Genomic DNA, 22,105 nt, shown 5'->3' on the forward strand with positions numbered 1-22,105 from the left:
GAGCAGAGTGGAGCGCTCCCAAACTGGTTGGCGGAAGGCATAGGATTTTACACCAGTTCATTCGGAACAATGGTATTATTTTAGTGTCAGTGTCACTTAAAATCACTTTGTTGAAGATCACAGAAGACATCTGAATCTGTTTAAAAAACAGGGCACCCTGGGATCTGCACTTTGAAAGGCCCCCCCTTTGCTTTGAGCCCCTTGCCCTATGAGTGAACTCCTCATCTCAGTCTCCAAGGGTAAGGCCCGGAGCATATGCATAGCACACAAGATTTAATCGGTTGTAACTGTGAGCTCTCGTTCTTAAGGTCAGTACCCGTAGGTTTTTATTCAATTGTATTTTAGTATTTGTAGTATTGGGTATGAGGAATTTAACCATTGAGGTTACACATGTACTTTGCAAGAGAGCAAAGACAAGAGCAAAGACAACCAGCATGACAATTCAAACACACAACATATAACAGGAAAACCTGGATTCCACAAGCGCATGGCACAATTAAAAGCAGGGATGCCGAAGGTGGCCATTGATGAGTAACACAGAGAGACCTTGGGTGGAAACCTAGAGAACATGACCACAGTCATGAACAACGACTCATCACCACGATACAACCATCCATCGAACATGATCGCAGCCGTCACTAACCCCGCCATAACCCACCTCCATTGCTATGGTGAGCCCCTAAAGCCCCTTACTGAAAAAGGGTGCCAAACGGTATGTGTGCGGAGGTCTTGACGGCTCTGAATGTCACGCACTCTGGGCTGACCCAGCCCTTCAAGCTCACTCATTCCATTGAGGCTTTCCACAAAGAGGCCTCTCGGTTAGTGGAAAGCGGAACGGCAATGGGTCATTTGCGCTGTTGAAAGCAAGCGAAAGATGTCGGTTGAGCATCATTGATCCACTACTTTGGGGTTCAGTGAGGCGTAGACACTCCTCTCAGATAAGCGGTGGCCTTACTTCAGGGCCACTACGTTATCGCAGCATGGGCGTTTCCCGACGCGTTGTTGATAACTGTTGATAACACGGATGAGGCTAATCTGTGAGAGACACAAATTGAGTGGAATCATTTTTGCTCTGCACAAATTAGCCATTATCTTCATTAGTCTGATCAGGGTGTGTGACAAACGGAGAGAAAAATAATTATATTACAACGTTTGATTATATCGCTAGATCAGGATTGACATTTGTCATTTTGGATTACTTTGCGCACACCTTCTGGATAATTGTGATTAATAATCCCATTCATATCATTCGGAATATGATTACAAACATATTGCCCTTACTGAACAAATCATTTCCGAAAAAGTTTACGAAGAACCGCACGCAAACTCTTACTTTGAAAAGCCTCGGCTTCAACTTCGATCGGAAACGCGGCACCAAAGAGGGAGAGCGACTTTTTGCGAGCGCACGTCTACCTGAGGTGTCGCGGCAGGGGCGTTGTGTGGTGTTGAACATGACAGATGTGAGGTGGCTTTATCAAACTGTTGACAGCTGCTGACAACAAGATAGAGGGAACACAAAGAGGCCCACCACCCCACCACCACCGCCTCACTGTGTGAGGATGAGGCAGGCCCACCCTGGCTTGGAGCCGGTGTTGGCAGGGGGGGTGATGAGTAGGGGGTTGTCGACTTCAAGCGTCGGCGACAGGGACGCGGGTAGCTACTGGGATATTTTATGTGTGTGACAGGGCCGGGGGCCCGAGTTTGACTTGCGTTGGAAATCCGCGGGCACGAGATGTTGGCGTCACGTGCAAATCAAGATTTGTTGATGAGGCGTTGAAGTGCAGGGGCGATTTCATCAGGGTTCTTGGCAACGTATCGAAGAAGCGTAAAGCAAAAAAGGAAAATGAAAAGCGAATCTATATTCAGTCCATAAATCACCTTGCTGTATATTATATATATACTGCACAAAATGAGGCGCAGTGTCCTTGGAACCGTTGCCGAGCAGATTCCTCTGCATCATGTTACCTTGTTGAAAGCAGTCAAAAATCTATTGCCAAATTACTGCGAGGCCGGGGAAAGCAGCATATGTGCCAAGATTTCATTATGTTGATGAATAACACATTTTGTTTACAGTATATTGAATAACAACACATAGGCCAAGAATGCCTCACTCCATTTTAAGAAGACACCCGTCCAAAACTATTTCACAGTGACCTAACAGGAGACAAAAGGAAAAAAGGGTTGGAACAACCGCCAGGGCTTGTATTCCTCTAAACTATCTGACGGAGGCTTTCCTCCAAAGCATTCTGCACAAGTCAGTATACACATTCTTATCACTGGACGCCCCAGCGGGAATCGAACCCCTGAACCCTGGCATTGTAAACTCCATGCTCTACTATTCGAAGCTATACAGGCACTATGACTTCCACATTGTACATTTCTCCATCAATACCAGCGAAACAACCTGGCTCCTGATTTGACTTTCTAGGTAAATTGATGAGCGATTCCCAGACCCCATTACCAGCAGATTATTTTTGTTGTGTCGTTTTTTGCTCGTGTGCCTCACCCACCTGGAGAACGCCAGGAACTGAAACACCAGCAGGTGGCCCCGCAGGGGGTCCGCCTCCTCACGTCCGGGGTCGTAGTGCACGGGGTCCGCGGGGTCCAGGACCAGGGCGGGCCGCCCATGACGGTCCAGGACGTCCGGGAAGCCAGCGGAGTAGAGGTGGGCCAGGGAGCTCCTGGAGCCGACCGGACGGGAACTGGAGCGGAACGACAGGACAGGGTGTATTGACCGTGGGAGCGGAGGCGGTGGATCAACGGAGGCCTTGACAGATCACGTTCTACAGGAATAACCCCCGTGACCTTTTTTGTCAATTTTCAATTTAGGAGCCACGTTTTTCTAAAGTGAGTTGAATCCCAGGTAGACAGGGGTTAAGGTATCCGGTTGTTCGAATGGGCTTTGAACCCAGAACTTTTCGGATTGGAGACGAATATGAACACCAATTTTTTAATTTTACTTCAATATTTTCCCCTCCTCCCTCTCCTAAGGAGTGTTTTCCTGAACAACTGGAGAACTGTTTACGTATAGCACGGCCGTATCTTTAGCTTTATCTAGGCGCTAGATAAAAAATGTTAATGAGGGAGAGAGCGGATGCCAAATTGCTCCCTCAGGGTTTTTCTGCATAATTGAAAGTTAAATCTAATCATAGTGGCCACCTGTTTCCCAGAATGCATAGTTACAGCCATAACTTATAGCCTTCATCCCCACGCCAGTTATTTTGGGGGACGATAAGAGCAATGCACAGATGGGTGGCTTAAAATAACGTAAAGAAAATGAGCGATAATGTTTGCATTTGTAATCAACATAATCATGGGGTTCAGTTCAACAAGAAACGCTGACAGTTAGCAAACAGGCTAGGCTAGCCGCCCCAATGTTATAAATGTCAAGGTAACCATTGGCCAGCTGGGTACATTAGGTGGCTTATTTTATTAGCATACATCTCAGGACCTTCCTAGACCGGTCTGAGTTGGGACCTTTAATGCGGCGACAGCAGATCAGACACTATCAGTTGTCTTCTGTCACAGCTTTGTCAATTTCACACTTTTCCCTCTCACTTCAAGTTCTATCTTTATACAGCAGAGCTGGATTAATGTCCTGGCCGTCATTTTAAGTTCAAAAAGATCTTCATCAAGATAAGCAACAAAACTTGAATTAAAGTTCGGCAATTAAGTAGGTCATTCCACACAAAAAAAAGGATATATAAAAATAAATGTTCTGGGTGACTGAGCAGAGCGGTCTCAGACAATTAAACCAGATTTTATTTTTATTTAGCTTTCTCCCTCAACAAACCTTATCTCTTGCTGTAGAAGTGCATTTCAGGCTTTGGTGAAATGCGACGGCGGAGTGAGCTGTATGAGCTAGAGGGGGGTAATCGCTCAGACGCATCACGGAAGACCGTATCCTGCCAAGTCTAGACAAAGTGAGGATCAACCCTCAAAATGGCCATCAAGAGCAGACTCAAAGCAGGCTACTCAGTTGGGCTGGGAGCTCAATTATACTAGCTATTGATCCCACTGCTATGCTAGCCACTACACAGTCTGCCAATTAGCGAGCCAATCGATGGCTTCACCTACAGCCTTACAATGAACACTGTGGTAACAACAGGCTGAACACTGTCTCGGACCGCCGTAAAAGCCCTCAACAAAAGAAGACAAGTGCGGAAAACGCACATTTACAAAACTGCTGGATTCAACAGAGGGGTCTTTTTGTCACGGATGAGTGAACAGCAACAACATCGGCTGTAATTGCCAGTGTATCGCGCATTGCGAACACTGGGAGACAGCTTGAGGCCGAACTATCTGAACGGATGTCTAGTGATACACTACCAAGAATTCACTGATGGAGAGCAACTTCTGGAATCCAAGTCACTGGCTTAAGTACTTAAAGGCTCTTTAAATACAAATTTCGCTTAATATCCACTTCAACTCACCATCAAATACATCTGCTACCTGCCACAATAGCTGTTTTTAATGTGAGGCAATTCAATTATTTACCTTCCATTCATTCGCCTGGAGCAGGCCACAAACTCATGAATAAGAAAACTTTCAAACTGGGTTTAATGTGCCTATGTTACTATGAAAGAATGGATAAAATACAGCTTTAAAGTGGGAGATTCCTCTGTCAGCCCTGGCTAATAGGCTAGCGCTGGGGGCCGGGTCGGGGTCTCGCACCTCGGCCGGTACGTCTCCAGGGTGAGGACGGGCGCGTGCAGCGGGGTGAAGGGCAGCTCTTGGAGGAGGGGGTCTCCATCCTGGATCGCCATGGGCGATGCAGCATCCTCTCCATCCCGCCGGAGATCTGTCTCCAGATGGGCCATAGAGCAGGCAGCTGGGCCGCCCTGTAGCCATGGGAACGAGAAGGGATTACTGAGTCAGCCACACGGAAACGTTAGTATGCGCCCGGGACACAGTGAACAACACAGTCTGTAAAACGGTTGGAAGTTTTGGGAAGTTTAGGGTAAATAACAACGTCGTGGACACTTTTATTTTCCAGAATCAAATTAAAGAGTAAAAGGCCACAGGTAATACCAAATCCTAAACACAAATATAATATTAGTACATTTAGGTTTGCGTATTTTAAGTTAATCCTAAAACAATATTTTGGGGGTCATTCATCTCTTTTGGGCTGGTATCCTTCACCAGGGTGGAGAATAGGGCTCCCAAATACCTATTTTCTCTCCTTTGGATTCCCATGTAATGACAAAGGGATACACCTCAAACTAAAGCGAAAAGTGAAAGCGCCTCCGAGCAAGAGCTGGTCAACGCTCACACCACTCACATGGTCATTAGCTCCTTCCCGCCCTTCTTCTCCACTGACCGCATTAGGAGACGAGGAGTGAGTGTCTCACAACCGGCATGTTCACCGGCCGTCACATGGCCATCCCTAGCTTGGTTATCGGTCAGAGGTGAGGTACACACGATTGGTCGGGTTTTTCAGCTACGACCGCAGCCTTTGAGGGAGCCAGAAAGAAGCGGCGGGACGCCATTAACTCAGGGTCTGTCGGAAAGCAGCTGTTGACCTACAGCTGTGGCGGTCACTAGCCCGGAACCAAATTGGTTTGAAGAGGAGATGCAGTGTGGAGCATTCCCAGTTTATATGTAAATCGACTATTAGGCGTATAGGATTTATGACATTCTCGTTTGTGACATTCATTACTTCGTATAGCTGATTAAATTGTCATTATGTAGTGGCAAATAGGGTTGTTTTTCTGCTAGCTTTTGCCTCACTAATTGGCTCACAACGTTATTAGCTCACTAATATAGGATATATGTTCAGTGATGCAATGGCACTATTCAACCTGGTGATTACGGACCTCGCAAAGAAAGTCTAGTCCGGTCAATACCTTTTTGTTTCCCTGACAGGTGCGTGTCTGAGCTGTGATGCGTGGTTCCACTACTGCCTGCAAACCTATCACTGAAGACGGTGGATTGCTTTGCATTATAAGACAGTCCCTCCAGAAAAAGGCAGCGTTTTCTTGTGATTGTTGCGGCCAAAAATCCTTAATTATGCGGTACGTTTTCTTAAAAATTGTGATGAAATATGTGGCATTTTTATGCAATTTTATGGGATGAAATTGAACTTGCGAAAACTGCGGGAACTTGCGAAAAATGCAGCTTTTCGATGACGTTCACGTCGCGTAATTATGTCACTTCATAACGTTCCCATGGCAACAGGGGGAAATGGCTGCTATTGTGTGAAGTAAACGCACCATTTTTCAACTTTCTGCTAAGATATATGTGACTGTTTTGCAACGAAAATACGGGGATTATGAAATCATGCAAGCCCCGCATATTTTGCGTGGAAACCGGCAATTTATGCGTTGAAAGTGCGGCATATTTGAAAAAATGCGCCCCCCGCATGAATATGCAGACTTTGGCTGATTATGCGATGAATTATGCGATCGCATAATCGCGTTTTTCTGGAGGGACTGATAAGAACTCTGTAAAAAACCGAAGGAGCCAATGATGATGATCGAATACGAGCCCCAAGCACGACCTCCGCCCCGCTATGCATCACGCGTTGGCAGCCTCGCCACCCCGTGGTACGGTAACCAGGCAAGGCGGGGGCCCTGATGGTGGCATAACGCGTCAGCAGTTCCTGTGTGTCTTTGTGTGATGTCATCTACCAATTGCGAAATGTCAAATGTGAGCAACCGGCAATGTTGTGAGCGGGTTTCTTTTTCGATGTGAGAAGAAAACAGATGAATGAATATTTTATCAAAGACTCTTTTTTCAGGTTTTTGGTACAGATTCTTCTTTTTTCTATTTTGTGATCCGAGAATAGATTGGATCTTCTTTTTTCCAGCTAAAGTGGGTGAGGCTGAATGGAAATGTGATAGAGTTGGCCGACAAGACTTCCTCTGTGCACACAGGCTCACTGTAATTCCCGATTAGTTCAATAGGATTTTCTCACAAACCACAAAATAGCGCACTCATTTTTGCACGTGCTAACATATTTGTACATGGTCAAAGTTGTGAGGTCATAAAATGCGCAGCTCTCATCCTGCGGTAGAATGAAAGCACTGCACTCAATCGACACATTATTCACAGAAAGCGATTCAGCGAGTGAAAGTCATCCGTCAAAAGAGAAATTAAAACGTGAAGACAACTTGTGTGTGATTGGATCCGCGATGGGAGCCTTAAAGACCCAAGGCATCTGGACTCAAGCTCTTGTGCTTGTGTAGACAGAGAAAAAGAGCGAGAAAAGCCTTGAAGAAATAAAGAAAACTGTGGCATGTGGTTAAAAGGGTGATATTATGCCACCAGGTGTGAGATTGATTAGCTATTACAAGCCGTTTGAAAATCACAAGTGGGCATGTCCACCTAGATATATGTTGAATAGCTCAGTCTACCAGCCTACCCAGTGGACTGTAGCAAAGGTTGCTCATCTATCTGTCATACATCTAGGTGGACACGCCCACTTGTGATGTCATTAAAAAACACTGGCAAAAAAAGGCAGATTCTCAAACGGCTTGTAATGGCTGATCACACTCACACCTGGTGGCATAATATCACCCCTTTTAGCTCTTGTGCTAACGTAGAAAGTGAAAACCCCCAAAAACCTGTCACATGAGGTTAAACTTTCTCTCAATCCCTCAAGTGGACCTCTTCATCATTTTCTCCTCCTCTTCGAGAGAGAGATATATGTATGAATGAACCCTCTGTGATTTGGATAAAGCAACCCGAAAGTCGAATGTCTTTGTTGTTTCTTCCTCCCTAGCCAACACAGACAAGTGCAAGGAGCTGTTATTTTCTTTCTGTGCTAATTATTCATCGTCGAAGATATCTGCATATGTTTGCTGACTTTCTGGTTAACTTCTATTATCCCCTCAGCTCCTACAAGTACACTTCATCTAATCTGCCTCTTGGAAGCGAGCAGAAGAAAAGTGTTAGACGTTGATTACCATGATATTACCTCAATCGCATATCTTAACATATTCTTACTCGGTTTAACCGCTTAAGGTATACGTGTTTTATTCCATCAAGACACATACGCCCTGGATACATGGCCTATTTCACACGTATAGCCTTCATCAGTGTCCTCGATATCATTACAAACCCCAAGAGAGTAATATGTGGGTTTGTTGTTATATCCAAAATATTCAAATAATTCCATCACGAGTTTAACAACCTTCAGGTTTAGCAAGTTTAGCAGTTTAAATAAAGACAAGCGCCAAATGTCTCTCAAACTGTCTGCTAGACAACTCTAGGACGTACAAGTCTGTGAAGTGAAGCAGACTGGCTCTGTGTGAATCACTTTGTGTACAAGGCCCAGAATCTGGGTTTCATCAATTATTTTCAGTGTGTTTGTCTGTGTGTGTGTGTGTGTTTGTGTGTGTACATGTGCATGTGTGTGCGTAAGATGTGCATGTGTGTGTGTGTTTGTGCATGCACATGTATGCATGTGTGTGTGCGTGTGTATGTGCGCTTGTGTGGGAAGTAATGGCGGGGGTGAGGTGGTTTGAAGGGGTTGCTTTTTAACCTGTCAACTGTCAATAAGGCTCCGTCAGCCCAGGCTGATTAGACATGTGTTACCAGAGGGTGCAGGCGCAGGGCTGCAGCATTATATAACCTGGGAGCTTTTGTACAGAGATTGGAAAAGCAAAGTCAGACTGATGTTTCTTTTGATTATAAAGATGAAAAGGTTTGGCTCCTCTACCTCCCACCGTCTCCGCAAGACAAAAGCAGGGACTGGAGTTCTCTCACGACTCTCTCTTAGGGGACGGGGACGGGGGGTGGGTTTGTGTGTGAGAGATCAAAAGGTGAATGGACTGTGAAACCCTGATGCTTGGATGCACTCGGTGTGTGTGTTTCTCCTTAATTCGATGTGCATACCCTTCTGTCTGTTGTCCAATCTATTGCGTGTAATATTCATGCGTGTGTGCAGGCGTGTTTTACGTGCCAATATAAGAGTTAGAGAGCGCAAGAAAGAGAGAGCGATGGGTTGAGAGAGGGAAAGATAAAGAGGAGGAGAGAGGGATATAGATGGAGTGAGAGCGAGAAAGATGAACTGCGAGGGATAGAGAGAGAGACAGAGAGAGAGAGAGAGAGAGCGAGCGAGCAAGAAAGAGTGGTACGGGGGCGGAATCTTACGGCATGTGACAGCTGGTGGGCCGATGCCAACAGGGAAGGATCGAGCGGCGAGGGAAACGACTGTTGCCACGGCAACGCGGCGGCGGAGCGGCTGTCGGTCGGGCGGGGTGAGGCGGCTGCCAGCTGAGACAGAGAGAGCTGGAGAGAGAGAGAGAGAGAGAGAGAAAGAGAGACAGAGACAAAGACAGAGAGACAGTGTGAGAGAGTGAGGGAGACAGAGAGAGAGAGAGAGGAAGAGACAGAGACAAAGACAGACAGGGAGACAGAGAGAGAGAGATAGAGAGTGAAAAAACGAGAGATAGAGACAAAGCAAATAGCAAAGTGTTAATAACAGCAGCCCACTGAATGCGCGGCTCCTGAAAGCGACAGTGTTGTATGAATGTGGAGCCCCCCCTCGGGGATTTGATGTCGCGGTTTACCTTGACATCCACCCAGAGCGGCATCACCTCCCCTTTTCTCTCCCTGTTTCTCATTCCACCCCCTGATTTACCCTTCAGGCCCAGATCCAAGTGTTTTGTTTGCTCTTTCTCCCTTTCTCGCCCTCTTTCCTTCTGTCGCTCTTGCTCTCTCTCGCTCTCCCTGTCCCCCCACTCTTTCCATCTCTCCCCATCTCTATCCCCTCTTCCCTTTCCTCTCTCCCCATTGCTTCTCTTTCCTCTCTCCCCATCTCTTTCCCTTCCTCCTCTCTCCATCTCATTCCCCCTCCCTGTCTCCAGCTCTCTAACCCTCTCTCCCCATATTTCTTTCCCCTCTTATCTTTCCCTCTCTCCCCCCTACCCTTTCGCTCTCCCTCCTTTTTCTCTCTCTTCTCTTGCCCACTTTCCCTCTCTCCATTTCCCTTTCTTCCCAACTCTTTCCCAATCTCCCTCTCCATCTCCCTACCCTCTCTTCTCCTCTTTCTATCTCCCCCCTAATTTGCCCTCTGGATTAGCAACAGAAGAGAAATATTGGCCCAGGATTTGTGAGCAGGTTTAATTGTAATGAGTCTGCTATTGCGTAACATGCACAAATCTCTACTCCCCACAAGAACAATTATTAAAAAACAGTGGAGTCTAAACATTCTGGCTTTAAACAAGTCAAGTTCCGTCGCTCTGGGTGCTCAGAGCGACGGTAGTTGATTTAAGTTGAAATTCACATAATAACGCTCTGAACTTTTGTTTTGAAGAAGGCAAGGGATAAGAAAAAGAAAAAGACATATTGAGGAGCAGTTTCTTTCAGAAAACGCTGGAACTTTCTTCATCTTAATCCGTTTAGTCTAAATTTAAGTGTATCTGTATCGACCATTCAGCTGATATGTTCGGCATTGAATTGCTTTTTGACGTCAACGACACCAAACAGCCAACCTGATTTTATTTTCCCTTAGCTGCTACTCATCTTTTCACAGCTGAAGGTTTATTGGACGGCCGGATTTGCAAAAGGTGAAATAACAACTTCATTCACAGGCAAAATAACTTTAATGACTTTGAAAATAACTAAAGAATTGTAAACTTTCAAAGCTGCATGCAATCAGAGGCAAGCCCTGTTTCCTCTGACATCCACACAAACGCCTGGCCCCGGCAAAGTAGATGCGGTTAGATGTCCTCCGGGGCTCCCGTTAGATCTGTCGTACACGTGGTCGCACCCCCACTCACTTAGCAGTGGGCGCGAACCGTTTTAGAAATGTTAAGGAGAACGTCCTGCGTGGCAACAGCCTTATTCTGGACTGTTAGTTACATGGTGTTGCTGGAACGAAGCATGGTGGCTCAGCGCCATGACTGCGTTCCTTTGGGGGAGAACCCATGCACAAGGCAGCCAAGCCGATGTTCAAAGCTGTACCTTGGTTGTGTAACCGCGACAGTCAGCGCACTGCAGCTGTGAATTTTTGCTCAACGTCAAATCATTCAAATGAGACGAATCTGTAACAAATCCGACCCTTTGACAGGCTATTGGGTCGAGCGGGCCCCACGAGAAATAAGGTAAACGTCGCTAGGAAAGACCTCGTTTCACCGAGGGATGTGGGCGGGACGTCTTGATTGGATGAGGCTCCTGTCAATCAGTCCGACGCAGATCCTGGCCTTTCGAGACAGAATGTATTATCTTACGTCGTGATGTCCTCAAAGTGTGTGTCACCAAAGTGGCAGGGAAAACAATAAATAAAAACGAAGTCTCGGACATGTTGAAACCTCTCTGATAAATTGCTCACCCTTTATTAACCCTGTTGTTTATTTCCTGTCAAAGAGCGAGGAGTACACTTAAAAAGAAAAACAAGCTGTCAGGTGTGTGCGTCGGTTCTTAGACGATTGGATTGCCAGAGCTGAATTGGTTGAACGTCAAACATATAGCAACAACAGCAATAAAGTCCAACCAAGTAAACAGAATGCGGGTTTACAAGTCATTTTAAAAGCATTTCTCTCTGGCTCTCTCATATATAATTATTCTTAAATGCGTGGGGTGTTAAAAATCAATCATCCATTTTTTTGGAACATCCCTAATGTATACCAGAAGTATATCTCCACAGAATATCTTAAAGAAAATGCTAAAAGTACCAACAGAGCAATGACCAGCCCTGTCTCCGGGTCCCTATGGCTACTCTGCACAGGCTTCAGTTGCTTTTGCTAAACATTTTGGATGCGGTGCATTGCGTTGATTGTTCCTCAGCCTCGCTTGTAAATCGCTGTGGATGAAGGTGTCTGCTAATGACTTATCAACGTTAATCCAGAGACAGATTTAGCTCATTGCCTGAAATCCAACGCTACTGGCAAACTATGCAGTCTACTGCAGATATCATTCTAGTATCCGTTACACATATGAATGTACTGACAAAACATAGTGTTTTTTATCTTCGATTGACACCTTACACTATTGCTTAGGAGAGTATTTTCTGTATCAAGGGGGGAGGATTATTGTCTTATTTGAGTGTGACTTTATTGTCTTTTTTCAAAAAAATTAAATAAATCGATTAATATAATATCCCGCAAAGAAATAGTAATGACTAGTATCCGTGACAAATAGGTCAGGTGGGTTCAGGTGAGCTCAACGCTGTGATTTGCGTCCAGGATCGCATTCGACCCAGGCGTGGGATCATGTGGAGAAGGTGTATTCCAGCGCTGGGTGGAGACGGAGCGGGCGCCCTGAACAGATGACGTGCTTGGCCATCGTGCTCATTGTTACGCACGCCGGGGTAAAACATGCTGATTTAAGATATTTGGCAACGGTGGCTTCATCACTACTAATTGCCTCGCTCTCCTAGTGTGTGTGTGTGTGTGTGTGTGTGTGTGTGTGTGTGTGTGTGTGTGTGTGTGTGTGTGTTGAGGTTTAATCATCACAAGCAGATTGTTTCTTGGTGTGTTTCACACCCTCTCTTTCACGGCCTGCCGTGACTCAACTCGCGGATCATATGCATGTTTTGTCTGTGTGAGAAAGTGTATGTGTGTGTGTGTGTGTGTGTGTGTGTGTGTCTGTGTGAGAGATCGCTTAAAGCACATCATATGTCTCACAGTGAGGATGAAGTGTTCGGTACGTGTGTGTGTGTATGTCTATGTGTATGCGTGTGTGCACATGTAAATGGTTGTCACACAGTGAGGAACGTCATGCATCTCACAGTGTGTGAGAAACAGAACGTGGGAGACGGGGAGCGGGGGAGGAGATGAAGACGGATGAGAGGAGCAGTGAAGAAGTCAGAAAAGTTGGAGGAGGAGTGGGTGAGTTGAGAGAGGAAGAGGAGGGGAGGAAGTTGAAGAGGAGAGGCTGAGTAGAAAGGAAGGAGGAGACATAAACGGTAGGAGGAGATGAAGCTTGAGGAGGAATGGGTGAGGTGAGAGAGAGGAAGAGACGGAGAGGAGAAGGTGAGGAGAGGAGGAGGTTGAAGAGCAGATGCTGAGTAGAGAGGAAGGAGGAGATAACCTCAGTGCACCTTATATTTGTTTACAGGCCAGGCTTAGCCTCACCAGTCAAGGTAGTCATTGCGGCGTCATTGTATATATGTCTATGGACCTGAATGGGCTCAGAACCAAGATGGCCTTCCAGATGAATACGTCCTATTCAACGTTATCACAGTGACATTGAATTGGTTCAACAGTTCAACCTTACAGTTCCGGACGTTATCCTCCATACCCACGGGGAGAATATTCTTCCTTCCCATCAATGACGATGTGTCATTGGTGCAAACTTTGCTGCATGCATCCTGGCTAGCGCTAGTTTTAAGACACACCCTGTCACATGGGTGGGTAGGTTGCCTCACTCCGACACACACACACACACACACACCTACACACACACAAACACACACACGTCATATTCATATCGACAGCATGTTCCCAGAGTGCCAACACACGGCGCTGAACATACAGTACTTTAGAAAATCAAAAAAGGAATGATGGATGGATAGAAAATATGACAATTTCTCCCCACCTCGCTACTCTTCTGCGCGACTGAGTCGGTGGTGTGTGTGTGGGGGGGGGGGGGGGGGGGGGGGGGGTGTAGTGTGTGTGGGCAGGTGTTGACCGACGTGGGCGCGACAGAGAGCGATAATTGCGTGTGAAGACCGACGACGGAAAGAACAAAGAGTGACGGGTTAAAAGGAAGGAGGAATGGAGGAACCAAAGAGCATCCGTCTGCGTGGGGGTCTGTGTATGAGTGTGTGTCTGTCATGTTTGTTGGAAGCAAACATGACAGACACACACACACACACACACACGCCACCTGGGCCAATTTACTCCAGGCAAGCACTCTGTTGCAGGCGCTAAGCTGACATGTTGCTCTTTGGCCTTTAGACACATAGACAGAGTCGGCCATGTTTTCAACACACCGTACATGGTCTTTTCAACAGCGCACGCACACACACACAAATATTCAACAAATATTTTGGACTGCGCTTGACACCGGCACCAACCCAACCAGAATGGGTTCAGAAGATGCGGGAGACTCTTAATTTATGCACAGGGAACCAAAGGCGCCGACAGAGGCCTCGCGAGGGCTTGCTCACACAGAGGACAGGTGGGACGCGGATGGAACCGAGGACAGTAGGGAGGGAAACACGATAAACCTCGCTCCGATCAATTTTCGGACGCTAACGGAATGTTTGTATTCTGTGAAGTTCCGATAATTAAATAACGCCCGATAAACAGAGGCGATAATTCAAAGCCGATATTGCGTCCACTGACTTAACAAGGGCAGCGGGCTGTTTTCAGGGCCTTTGTTGCCAGACTGCTGTACCTTGGTAGAGGCACGCAGTGTCTACACCAGAGGCAAACATGTCATCGCCAGCACGGAGGTTTTTCTTTGTTTCAGAGGAAGACAACAGTACCAGCTGGAGGGAAAGAGTTTTAACAGAACTAATTTGAAGAGGTCCTCATCTGCTAACAAGATTCCGGGACAAGAAGCTCTAGTAATAGCCAGTACGAAAGTGCATGTTCAACTGGCATTTGGTCACTGCAAGCGGTTTACTAGAGACAGCCAAAACAGGCTAAAACAATTAATGCTATATCACTGAATTTGATGGCTCCTGACCAGCCATTTTCAGAGGTACAAGAACAGGGATTTCTCCAGCTCATGGCACATTTGGTACCCCGGTTTACCCTCCTAGCCGCCTCTAGTACGCAGACATAGCCCCATCTGCGCTGCATTATTTGATCTCCACACACATTCATAGTCTTATCGTAACAACGTAATCCGCGTATCGGCGTATCTCGTGGTAAAAAGAGTTTTACCACGAGACACGCCCTTCTGACGTGAGTGCAGGGAGTTTGCTTATTTCAATTTTGCTCTACTTTCAGATCTCTCCGAGTCCCTGATTCCCAGGACAGTGAGTGTTTGTTTTCTGATGGTCCTCATGTGGTTGATGAGCATACGGGATGGGACATAATCGGATGCCAGAATGCTTATTTTTTTACAACAAAAATCTCCTCCTGATGCCCTTAAAGAAGCAGCGTTTTCCCCCGCTTACACTTTGTGTTAGGGGGAATGGGTAGAAACAATGAGAGGACAAAGAAAATGTGCCTTGTGAAGGTTCTATGAGGTCAGTTTGTAGATTAGAAAACAACAATGGAAATCTCTTCTATTTAGGTAAAAATCCGAAACCAAACAAGTTGTTTACAAGGAAAAAACCCTTTGGGTACCTTGAGGCATAAAATTATTATTAGGGGCCAGTCTGTTATGCCTTTTGTCATTGTGTTTCATTTGTCGACTAGGCAGCCATAGGCTTTCAGTTCCATAAAAGTCTTGATTTTGGTATTGAGCGATGCACTTTCTTTTTAATTGCTTGTGTTTGTTGATTTGTTTGATTGTACCGATCATGTCAAAGCATTTCAAGTTAATTCTTAGGCAAAATGCTCTATAAAAGCCAAAGTATTTCTGTGAAGTGATCACCATGGTGGGTAATGGCCACATAATAGGCAGCCATCCAGCAGATTCAATGGCATAGATTCACACGTTTTCTAAAATCATGTTCATTTCCTTTTAAGTTGTCCTTCGGTGGATCCTATGAGTGTTTTCAGACAGAAATGTGCACAAAATAAACTAAAGGGCCTCTGTTTGGGGCAGGATCCAAAGTTTGGACTCAAATGAAGCCAATTTCTGAAAAGGATATATTGTAGCATATACAATGTTTTATAACGCAATGCATTTCTTGATCCAAAGACTGACAAAAAAAAAAATTGTGAAGCCAAACTTTGCTTGTGAGAGAGAGAAAAACAACATAACAGCATGCACATCAATTCAGAATAAAATCTTTGTGCAGCGCAGACATATGTGTGGATCTGTCACTGTACTCACAATACATGTGCAGAACTGGGGAGAAGGTTTCTTCATTCGGAATAAAGCCGTGCATTTCCCATAAGCCTCAAGGATTCTTGTCTCATACGAGCAGAGGAGACAGAGAGGTGAGGAGGACAGCTAAAGAATATCAGGTGGGTGGCTGTGTACTCTCAAATAAATCCACCTTTATTCGAAAACCTAATCCCTCTATATTCGATACCCTCCCCATGCATAGCCGAAACCCACTCCTCTTAGATTCAGACAAACTGCATTGGTTTTAGTAATAAATCATTGTATTTATGACATGCTAAATCTGTACAACACGCCTACTCTAAACTATTAACACTATTAATAAGGCGGTAAAGTTTACATAGTTTCAAACATTAGGCAGGGCCCTGAGAATAGTGGGACGTAGCTGAAGTTACTATAATTTTATATACACCCGGTTGTCAACAAACAAGATGAACTTTGGTCGTGCTAATGGTACACAGCTACGCAAAATGGCAGCAGCGTTCCTTCCACTTTATTGTGCTGAGATTCAAGAGTTGTTCAAAGAACAAGATCTTCAAAACTAATCAACCCCAAACCCCCGCCCCCCCTCTCTGCCCCCTCTCCGTCTATGCTACTCAGGCATGGAGTTTGTTTTTCACTATAACTTTCTACACACCTGTGATTGACACGCCAGATGGATTCCCACAAGCAAGAGATGCCCTGATTGGTCGGACCGAAATGGGCGAGGAAGAGATCTGAAATCGAAATTGTCTGATACAGCGGCAGACACTGTCACCTCCAAGGTATTCACACAGCATATTTCACTCTCTGGCTCTGCCATTTCTCAGACTGCAACCAAATAATAACTACAGCTTTACCTACAGCGCTTCATTTCATGCTTTAATAACGTTTTTGTTCATTTTAATGTGATCTTAAAATATACATTTGTCAACCATGATTATGGTGTAATTTTTTTACATTTTATGTAAAGAGAAATAAAAAAGCACTATACATAAAAATAAATCTATAAAAATAAATCAATAATAAAAAATTAAAGTGGTTATTTATTATTGTTTCCGCCGATATGAACCACATAACAAGATGTATTGTTGCTCCAACCCCAGGCTAGGGAAGGAGCCTGAAGTGCTGCCTGGTGCTGGCTAGGGCCCCCATGGCCCCCTGGAACGCTGGGGGGCCCAGCCTCATAAACTCCCACTCAGCCTGCTAATGGCCTGCGGATGGAACACAACCCAACACACAGCTCAGTCCTCCTCCAGCCCCGCACACTGCTCTGGTACTGGATATTGGTGTGTGTGTGTGTGTGTGTGTGTGTGTGTGTGTGTGTGTGTGTGTGTGTGTGTGTTTGTTTGTGTGCCTGCCTGCCTGCCTGCCTGCCTGCCTGCCTGCCTGCGTGCGTGTGTGCGTGCACGCGTGGGTTTGTGCATGTGTGTGTGTGCGTGGGCTGATGGGTAGAGAAGGGCAGCCTCCATCAGCAGTCCCAGTCTGGAGAGCAGCAAAGCCCCAGTCAGGCTGCGCTTCATCAGAGCATCCAGGAAATAAATAAAAACCAATAAAGGCCAACAAATAATTCAAGCAAATAGGGGTTATGCCCCCACCCCCCAACCACACACACACACACACACAGACACACACACACACACACACGCACACACACACTCGCCCGGCAAAAGTGAGTGTCATAAAATCACATCAAATCGAAACACCTGCAGCAGCAACAACACCTGGATGTTCCCAAACAGCTGGAGGCACCGCTAACACTCACACACACACACACACTGGAGGAGAGGGACGGTGACAGCGGGGTTCGAGTCGAGCCCCCGCGTCTTTCTTTGGTTCTGACACCCTCGGTGGTCCCCGACGCCGGTCCCAGCACCGGCCAGCCTACCCCCCTATTACCGCCCAGGAGCACAGAGCAAAGGCTGTGCATCGAATGATGCCGTTTGACGGCTGTACTCTCCCAACACAGCAGACTGGCTGCCTATAGTAGCTTGATATGATAACACTGCTAAGTCTGCTTCCTGTCGCAGATGCTTTAGTGCACTTTAAAAACAATTATTGGGGCAAATCACCAGAGCAACCGCGACAACACGCCAGGGTACAGTATAAATTACAGCCGAGACGCAGCAATCTTTTCCCTCCCCGCGCGGGTTTTGTGGTCGATCATGAGTCGGGGAAGCCATGTCGCAATACTTTAATCCTTTCGCCTCACCTTGACAATAGGTGGGGGAATGGAACCTCAAACTCAAACAGGCCGAGTAGCCCCTTGAGACTATGAGACTGTGGCTAATTGGAGACTTTGAGGTTTCACCATGGCTACAGAGAACTCTTTCTTTTTACTCCTGGAATAGCGCCAAGGCAATGTTTTGCTCGCAATAATGCAAGGAATTAATCCATGCTTTAGTCTTAATCCTTTCGAGCCGCAGCTGGGAGTTTTGGTACAGTTTTGTGGCCGTACTTCTTTCCGTGCTGTCTGTGTTTCTGAAAACACCACCGTACTGCCACTGCGATAGGAGGGAGCATGTCTTACTGCTTGGCCACGGGGTGATTCTGGAGGTCCGGACTGAGGGATGGGCCTTCGACCTGGAGGGGGAAAAACAAATAATGCAACTTAAGATGAATGAACACCAGGGAGAGACAAAAAAAGTTTGCAACGAAAATCCTGTTCATCTATCCCCTTCCCCTCTCCTTTCGTCCTTGATGAGTTTTCCCCCGCAGCTAAAACCAAAACAATTCCGCTCGATATACCCCTTGCATAAAAGTGTTGTATTTGCACCCAGCAGTCCCAATACCTGGAAGGCCTGTTCATTTCCCAGCCTGCCTCGCTGCGTAACGGGAATACCAGCGGGCACCGACTGGCAGGAGTACCAAAGTATAGAAAGACACTAGTGTTTTTAGGTTTTTCTTTATGCCTTCTCTGATTGCTTTCCCGCCGATTGTATTTGCAGTCTTACAACGTCCCGCGGTGTCGAGGCAGTGCGGATGATGCCGTCTCGTGCATCCAATTAACTGCCAAATACCTAAAAGAAACACCAGCATTGGGTTGCAAATGTCTGCCGTGTGCCGTGTGCTGTGTGAGTCAGGAGTGTGGATTAGGGCGGGGCCTCTGGCCCAGTTAGCGGGTTACCATTGCGATACTGGAATTATTGTTTTCATGCCACATATTCAGAATGTTCTGGTAGGGGCCTTATGGACTGGAGACTCACTGGGCCGCCCTGTCTCATCTGACCCGTCTGTTGCGTACACAGTGAATAGACATTTGCCGCAAGGGACATCATTTCATTTTTCCCAATCATTTGTATCATTGTTAGTGTTGCTATTGAAAAAAACATACCTTATGTATACACTATATATATATGGTAATTAGGATAAACATTCTAACATAATAGTGCAATCATTGCAACAGCTATGAGCTATGCATTCCCTCACTAAACAGTGTGCAGCAGTTGCTGGTGCAGATTAACGTAGCAATTCAACACACGGAGCGAATACGATCCACGATAACAGTTCCACATCAACACATAAGCCAGCGCACTGCAATCATTCTGGCTACTTGTTAAATCCAACTTTTTTCGAGGCACTTTAACGCTGATTGAAATGCCATTAATGGGCCTCTGCAGAATGCCGTTTTCCTGCAAATAACGTGGACGCTAATCAGCGGCATTCAAGACTTAAGGAGATGGTCTCAACAGCAAACCATTAGGAGGGAAATCACCCAGCGCACCGCCGGAGTACACTCAAGCTAACCCCCACCGTCAACAGGACCGAGTGTGTTTGCGATCTTTTGAATCCCAAATCAACAGTCTGGGTTGTCAGGGAAGCAAACTGTGATCGGCATTCATCTTCAGCTCCGAGCGCGGACCTCGCTGTGCGTTTGATCAAAGAGGTTGGACTGTGCTTTGGCTCGAAGGCTCGACTTTGCTTTGCTGTGGGGCCGGTAGAACCATGTAGGGAACAAGCCTGGCAGCGGCGCCGGTTCCATTCCCATCCTCTACCCGCCAACGCCTCTCTCTTTGTAGCCGTCATTCTAGACTATGCTGCCACTAAAAAGCAAAAAAAAGCCCATGAAATAAATACAAATTAAAAGAAAATTCTAGTATGATTGTTCCATGGAATGTGTTGCTTCATATTCACATTTTCAAGCACCAAAGAGGGCACGTTTTCGCATGGAGAGTGGGTAGGCGTTAAGGACCCCTTCTCTGGATCTGGCTCCACGAAGATACAGTGAGATGGGGGGGGGGGGGAGGTTCAAGCCTGCCCGTGACCAAGAGAGTCACGACGCAGAGCCAAAGGGGACCGTGAAATACCCGTCACCTCTGTAGGGTTTTATCCACTCAGCCTTCCCCTTTACCCTCCCCTACCCTCTCCTCTCCTCTCCTCTCCTCTCCTCTCCTCCGCTGGCACCTATCGCGGAGCATGCAAATCCAGAGGAGACCAGGTGGTCCCCTTGAGATAAGAGATGGTAGGATGGGTCCGGTGGGGGAGAGTGGGTACCCAGGTGTGATCGCTGTTGATCTTCCACTTGTTGCCCTGGGGACGCCACGGCAACTGTTTGCACACAGCTTGTGGGTAAACCCGTTAAGTGGTCTTCAGACCGAAATCAATTAATTTTTGTTCTTTACCTTGCAGCGCTCGCCAAAGTAAAGAAACACAACTCCGGCTGGGTCTCTGTTTCGATTGTTGCGCTGTGACTCACATAGGAACTTCAATGTCCTGTTGAACTTGTCCACGACGTGGGAAAAAGCCGAGAGAAATCGATATCATATAGGACCGGCATAATTATCCTTTTGAGCCAGCGAGGCCTGTTGGCTCCTGTGGAAAGCCGTTATAGAGAAGTCGGCCGTTTTATGCCCGAGGCTTCACAGACGGGAAGAGGGAGCAACGTTGGGTTCAATCATATTTACCTTTAGAGGGCGGGGAAGACGATGGAAGTGTTCTCTGCCTTTGCGTGTCTCCTTGATGCTTGTCGCGGACGGACACCTTTGGGCTTGAGACCTTCCTGTCGGAACGGGACCACAGACGGAAGCGTAACACGTCGGCCTTATCGTTGACCTGAACAAGGGAAAGAGAATTTCAGAAAGACATTTTGCAGAGACAGATTGAGGCTTATTCTGGGGGTATTCTGGGTTATGAAACATTTGATCGGGGGGCTGCTGTGCCAACCCGTCGACTGTGTTGAGCAAAAGGGGGTTGACTTGGAGCCAAGACAATGGTCCGGATTTTAAATTTGCTTCTGCAGCATCAGCCATAATGTTTGTGTTCCATTTGCAGCAACAGCTCCAGAGCACATATAAACGGGAGGCACACAGAATCATTTAAAGACCATTAACACCAGTAAACAACGAAAAGACAAAATCAAATAGATATATTTTGTATGTTAAAAAAACGCAGCAAAACAAAACACCATCATCATCCATCATCTTTACAGTATGCCTCGGAATACAACCAAAAGTAGCGGCCTCATCTCAACCTGGGCGTCTCCCGGCGCGGTAGCTGAACCCGGGCTCGGCGCCAGGGAGGGCGCGGTCGCCCGATAGACCATGACCTCGAAGGGGTTGGGCTGGGGGCCCCCCAGAAGAGGGAGCTGGGTCTCTGCCTGCTCGTCACCCAGCTCGCTGGCCTCCAGGAAGGGGCACCAGGCGGCCCAGCGCAGGCTGTGCATGAAGGCCGCCCTGGAGGTGGAGGTGGCAGTGAGCTGGAGGAGAAAGAGAGAAAAGGAGCGTTGCAGGATGTGGCTGCAACACACGGTAAAAGGAGTGAAACCTCTGTGTTTCTTCGACATCGATTTCAATAATACAGGTGGGTTTATAGTGGCTAGTGAAGAAACTGCGGAAGTATTCAGGTTTGATTGGATGTTAAACTACCCTGAGGAAGGAAAGATATTATACGCGTATTATTCATTCTTAGAAACACAACCTGGCAATTTGTTTGGGTTGCGTTTACGCTTTCTCCGTATTTTCGAAAAGATACACTATTCCTGTAACCTGGAACTTGTGATTGGGATCTGGCCGGCTACCCTGCCCTGTTCGTTTGTAATCTCATGATTAATTTACTGCTCAATCTGTCCGGCTGGGGAAGTGTGTGTACGACACTAAAACTGAGGAGGAAAGATGTCATTCTGAGGACATACGAGGACACAATGAATAATAGGGGTGTGGGGGGACGTGCGATGTCTGGCCTGCAGGGGGAGTATGGGCAGGTTGGGAGCGCACGGGATTGGCTGGGGGGATTGGACCTGATTGCGAGCAGGTGTCTGCACTCAGGCCAA

General features: G+C 46.7%; 1 protein-coding gene across 1 annotated transcript in view; it reads right to left on the reverse strand.

Annotated features, from left to right (window-relative positions):
- Window positions 1–21,499, reverse strand: part of nphp4 (nephronophthisis 4) — a gene marked incomplete at both ends in the record, with an annotated part of 81,323 nt that extends 59,824 nt beyond the window's left edge. The window contains 6 exons of the mRNA XM_079742319.1: window positions 2,511–2,702; window positions 4,675–4,841; window positions 9,097–9,234; window positions 18,368–18,420; window positions 20,742–20,889; window positions 21,308–21,499. Of these exons, the coding sequence (XP_079598445.1) occupies window positions 2,511–2,702; window positions 4,675–4,841; window positions 9,097–9,234; window positions 18,368–18,420; window positions 20,742–20,889; window positions 21,308–21,499 (890 nt within the window). The remainder of the gene's footprint in view (window positions 1–2,510; window positions 2,703–4,674; window positions 4,842–9,096; window positions 9,235–18,367; window positions 18,421–20,741; window positions 20,890–21,307) is intronic.
- Window positions 21,500–22,105: the final 606 nt, after the last annotated feature.

This window comes from Pollachius pollachius (genome assembly GCF_949987615.1).
Source record: "Pollachius pollachius genome assembly, chromosome: 8".
Lineage (NCBI taxonomy): Eukaryota > Metazoa > Chordata > Actinopteri > Gadiformes > Gadidae > Pollachius > Pollachius pollachius.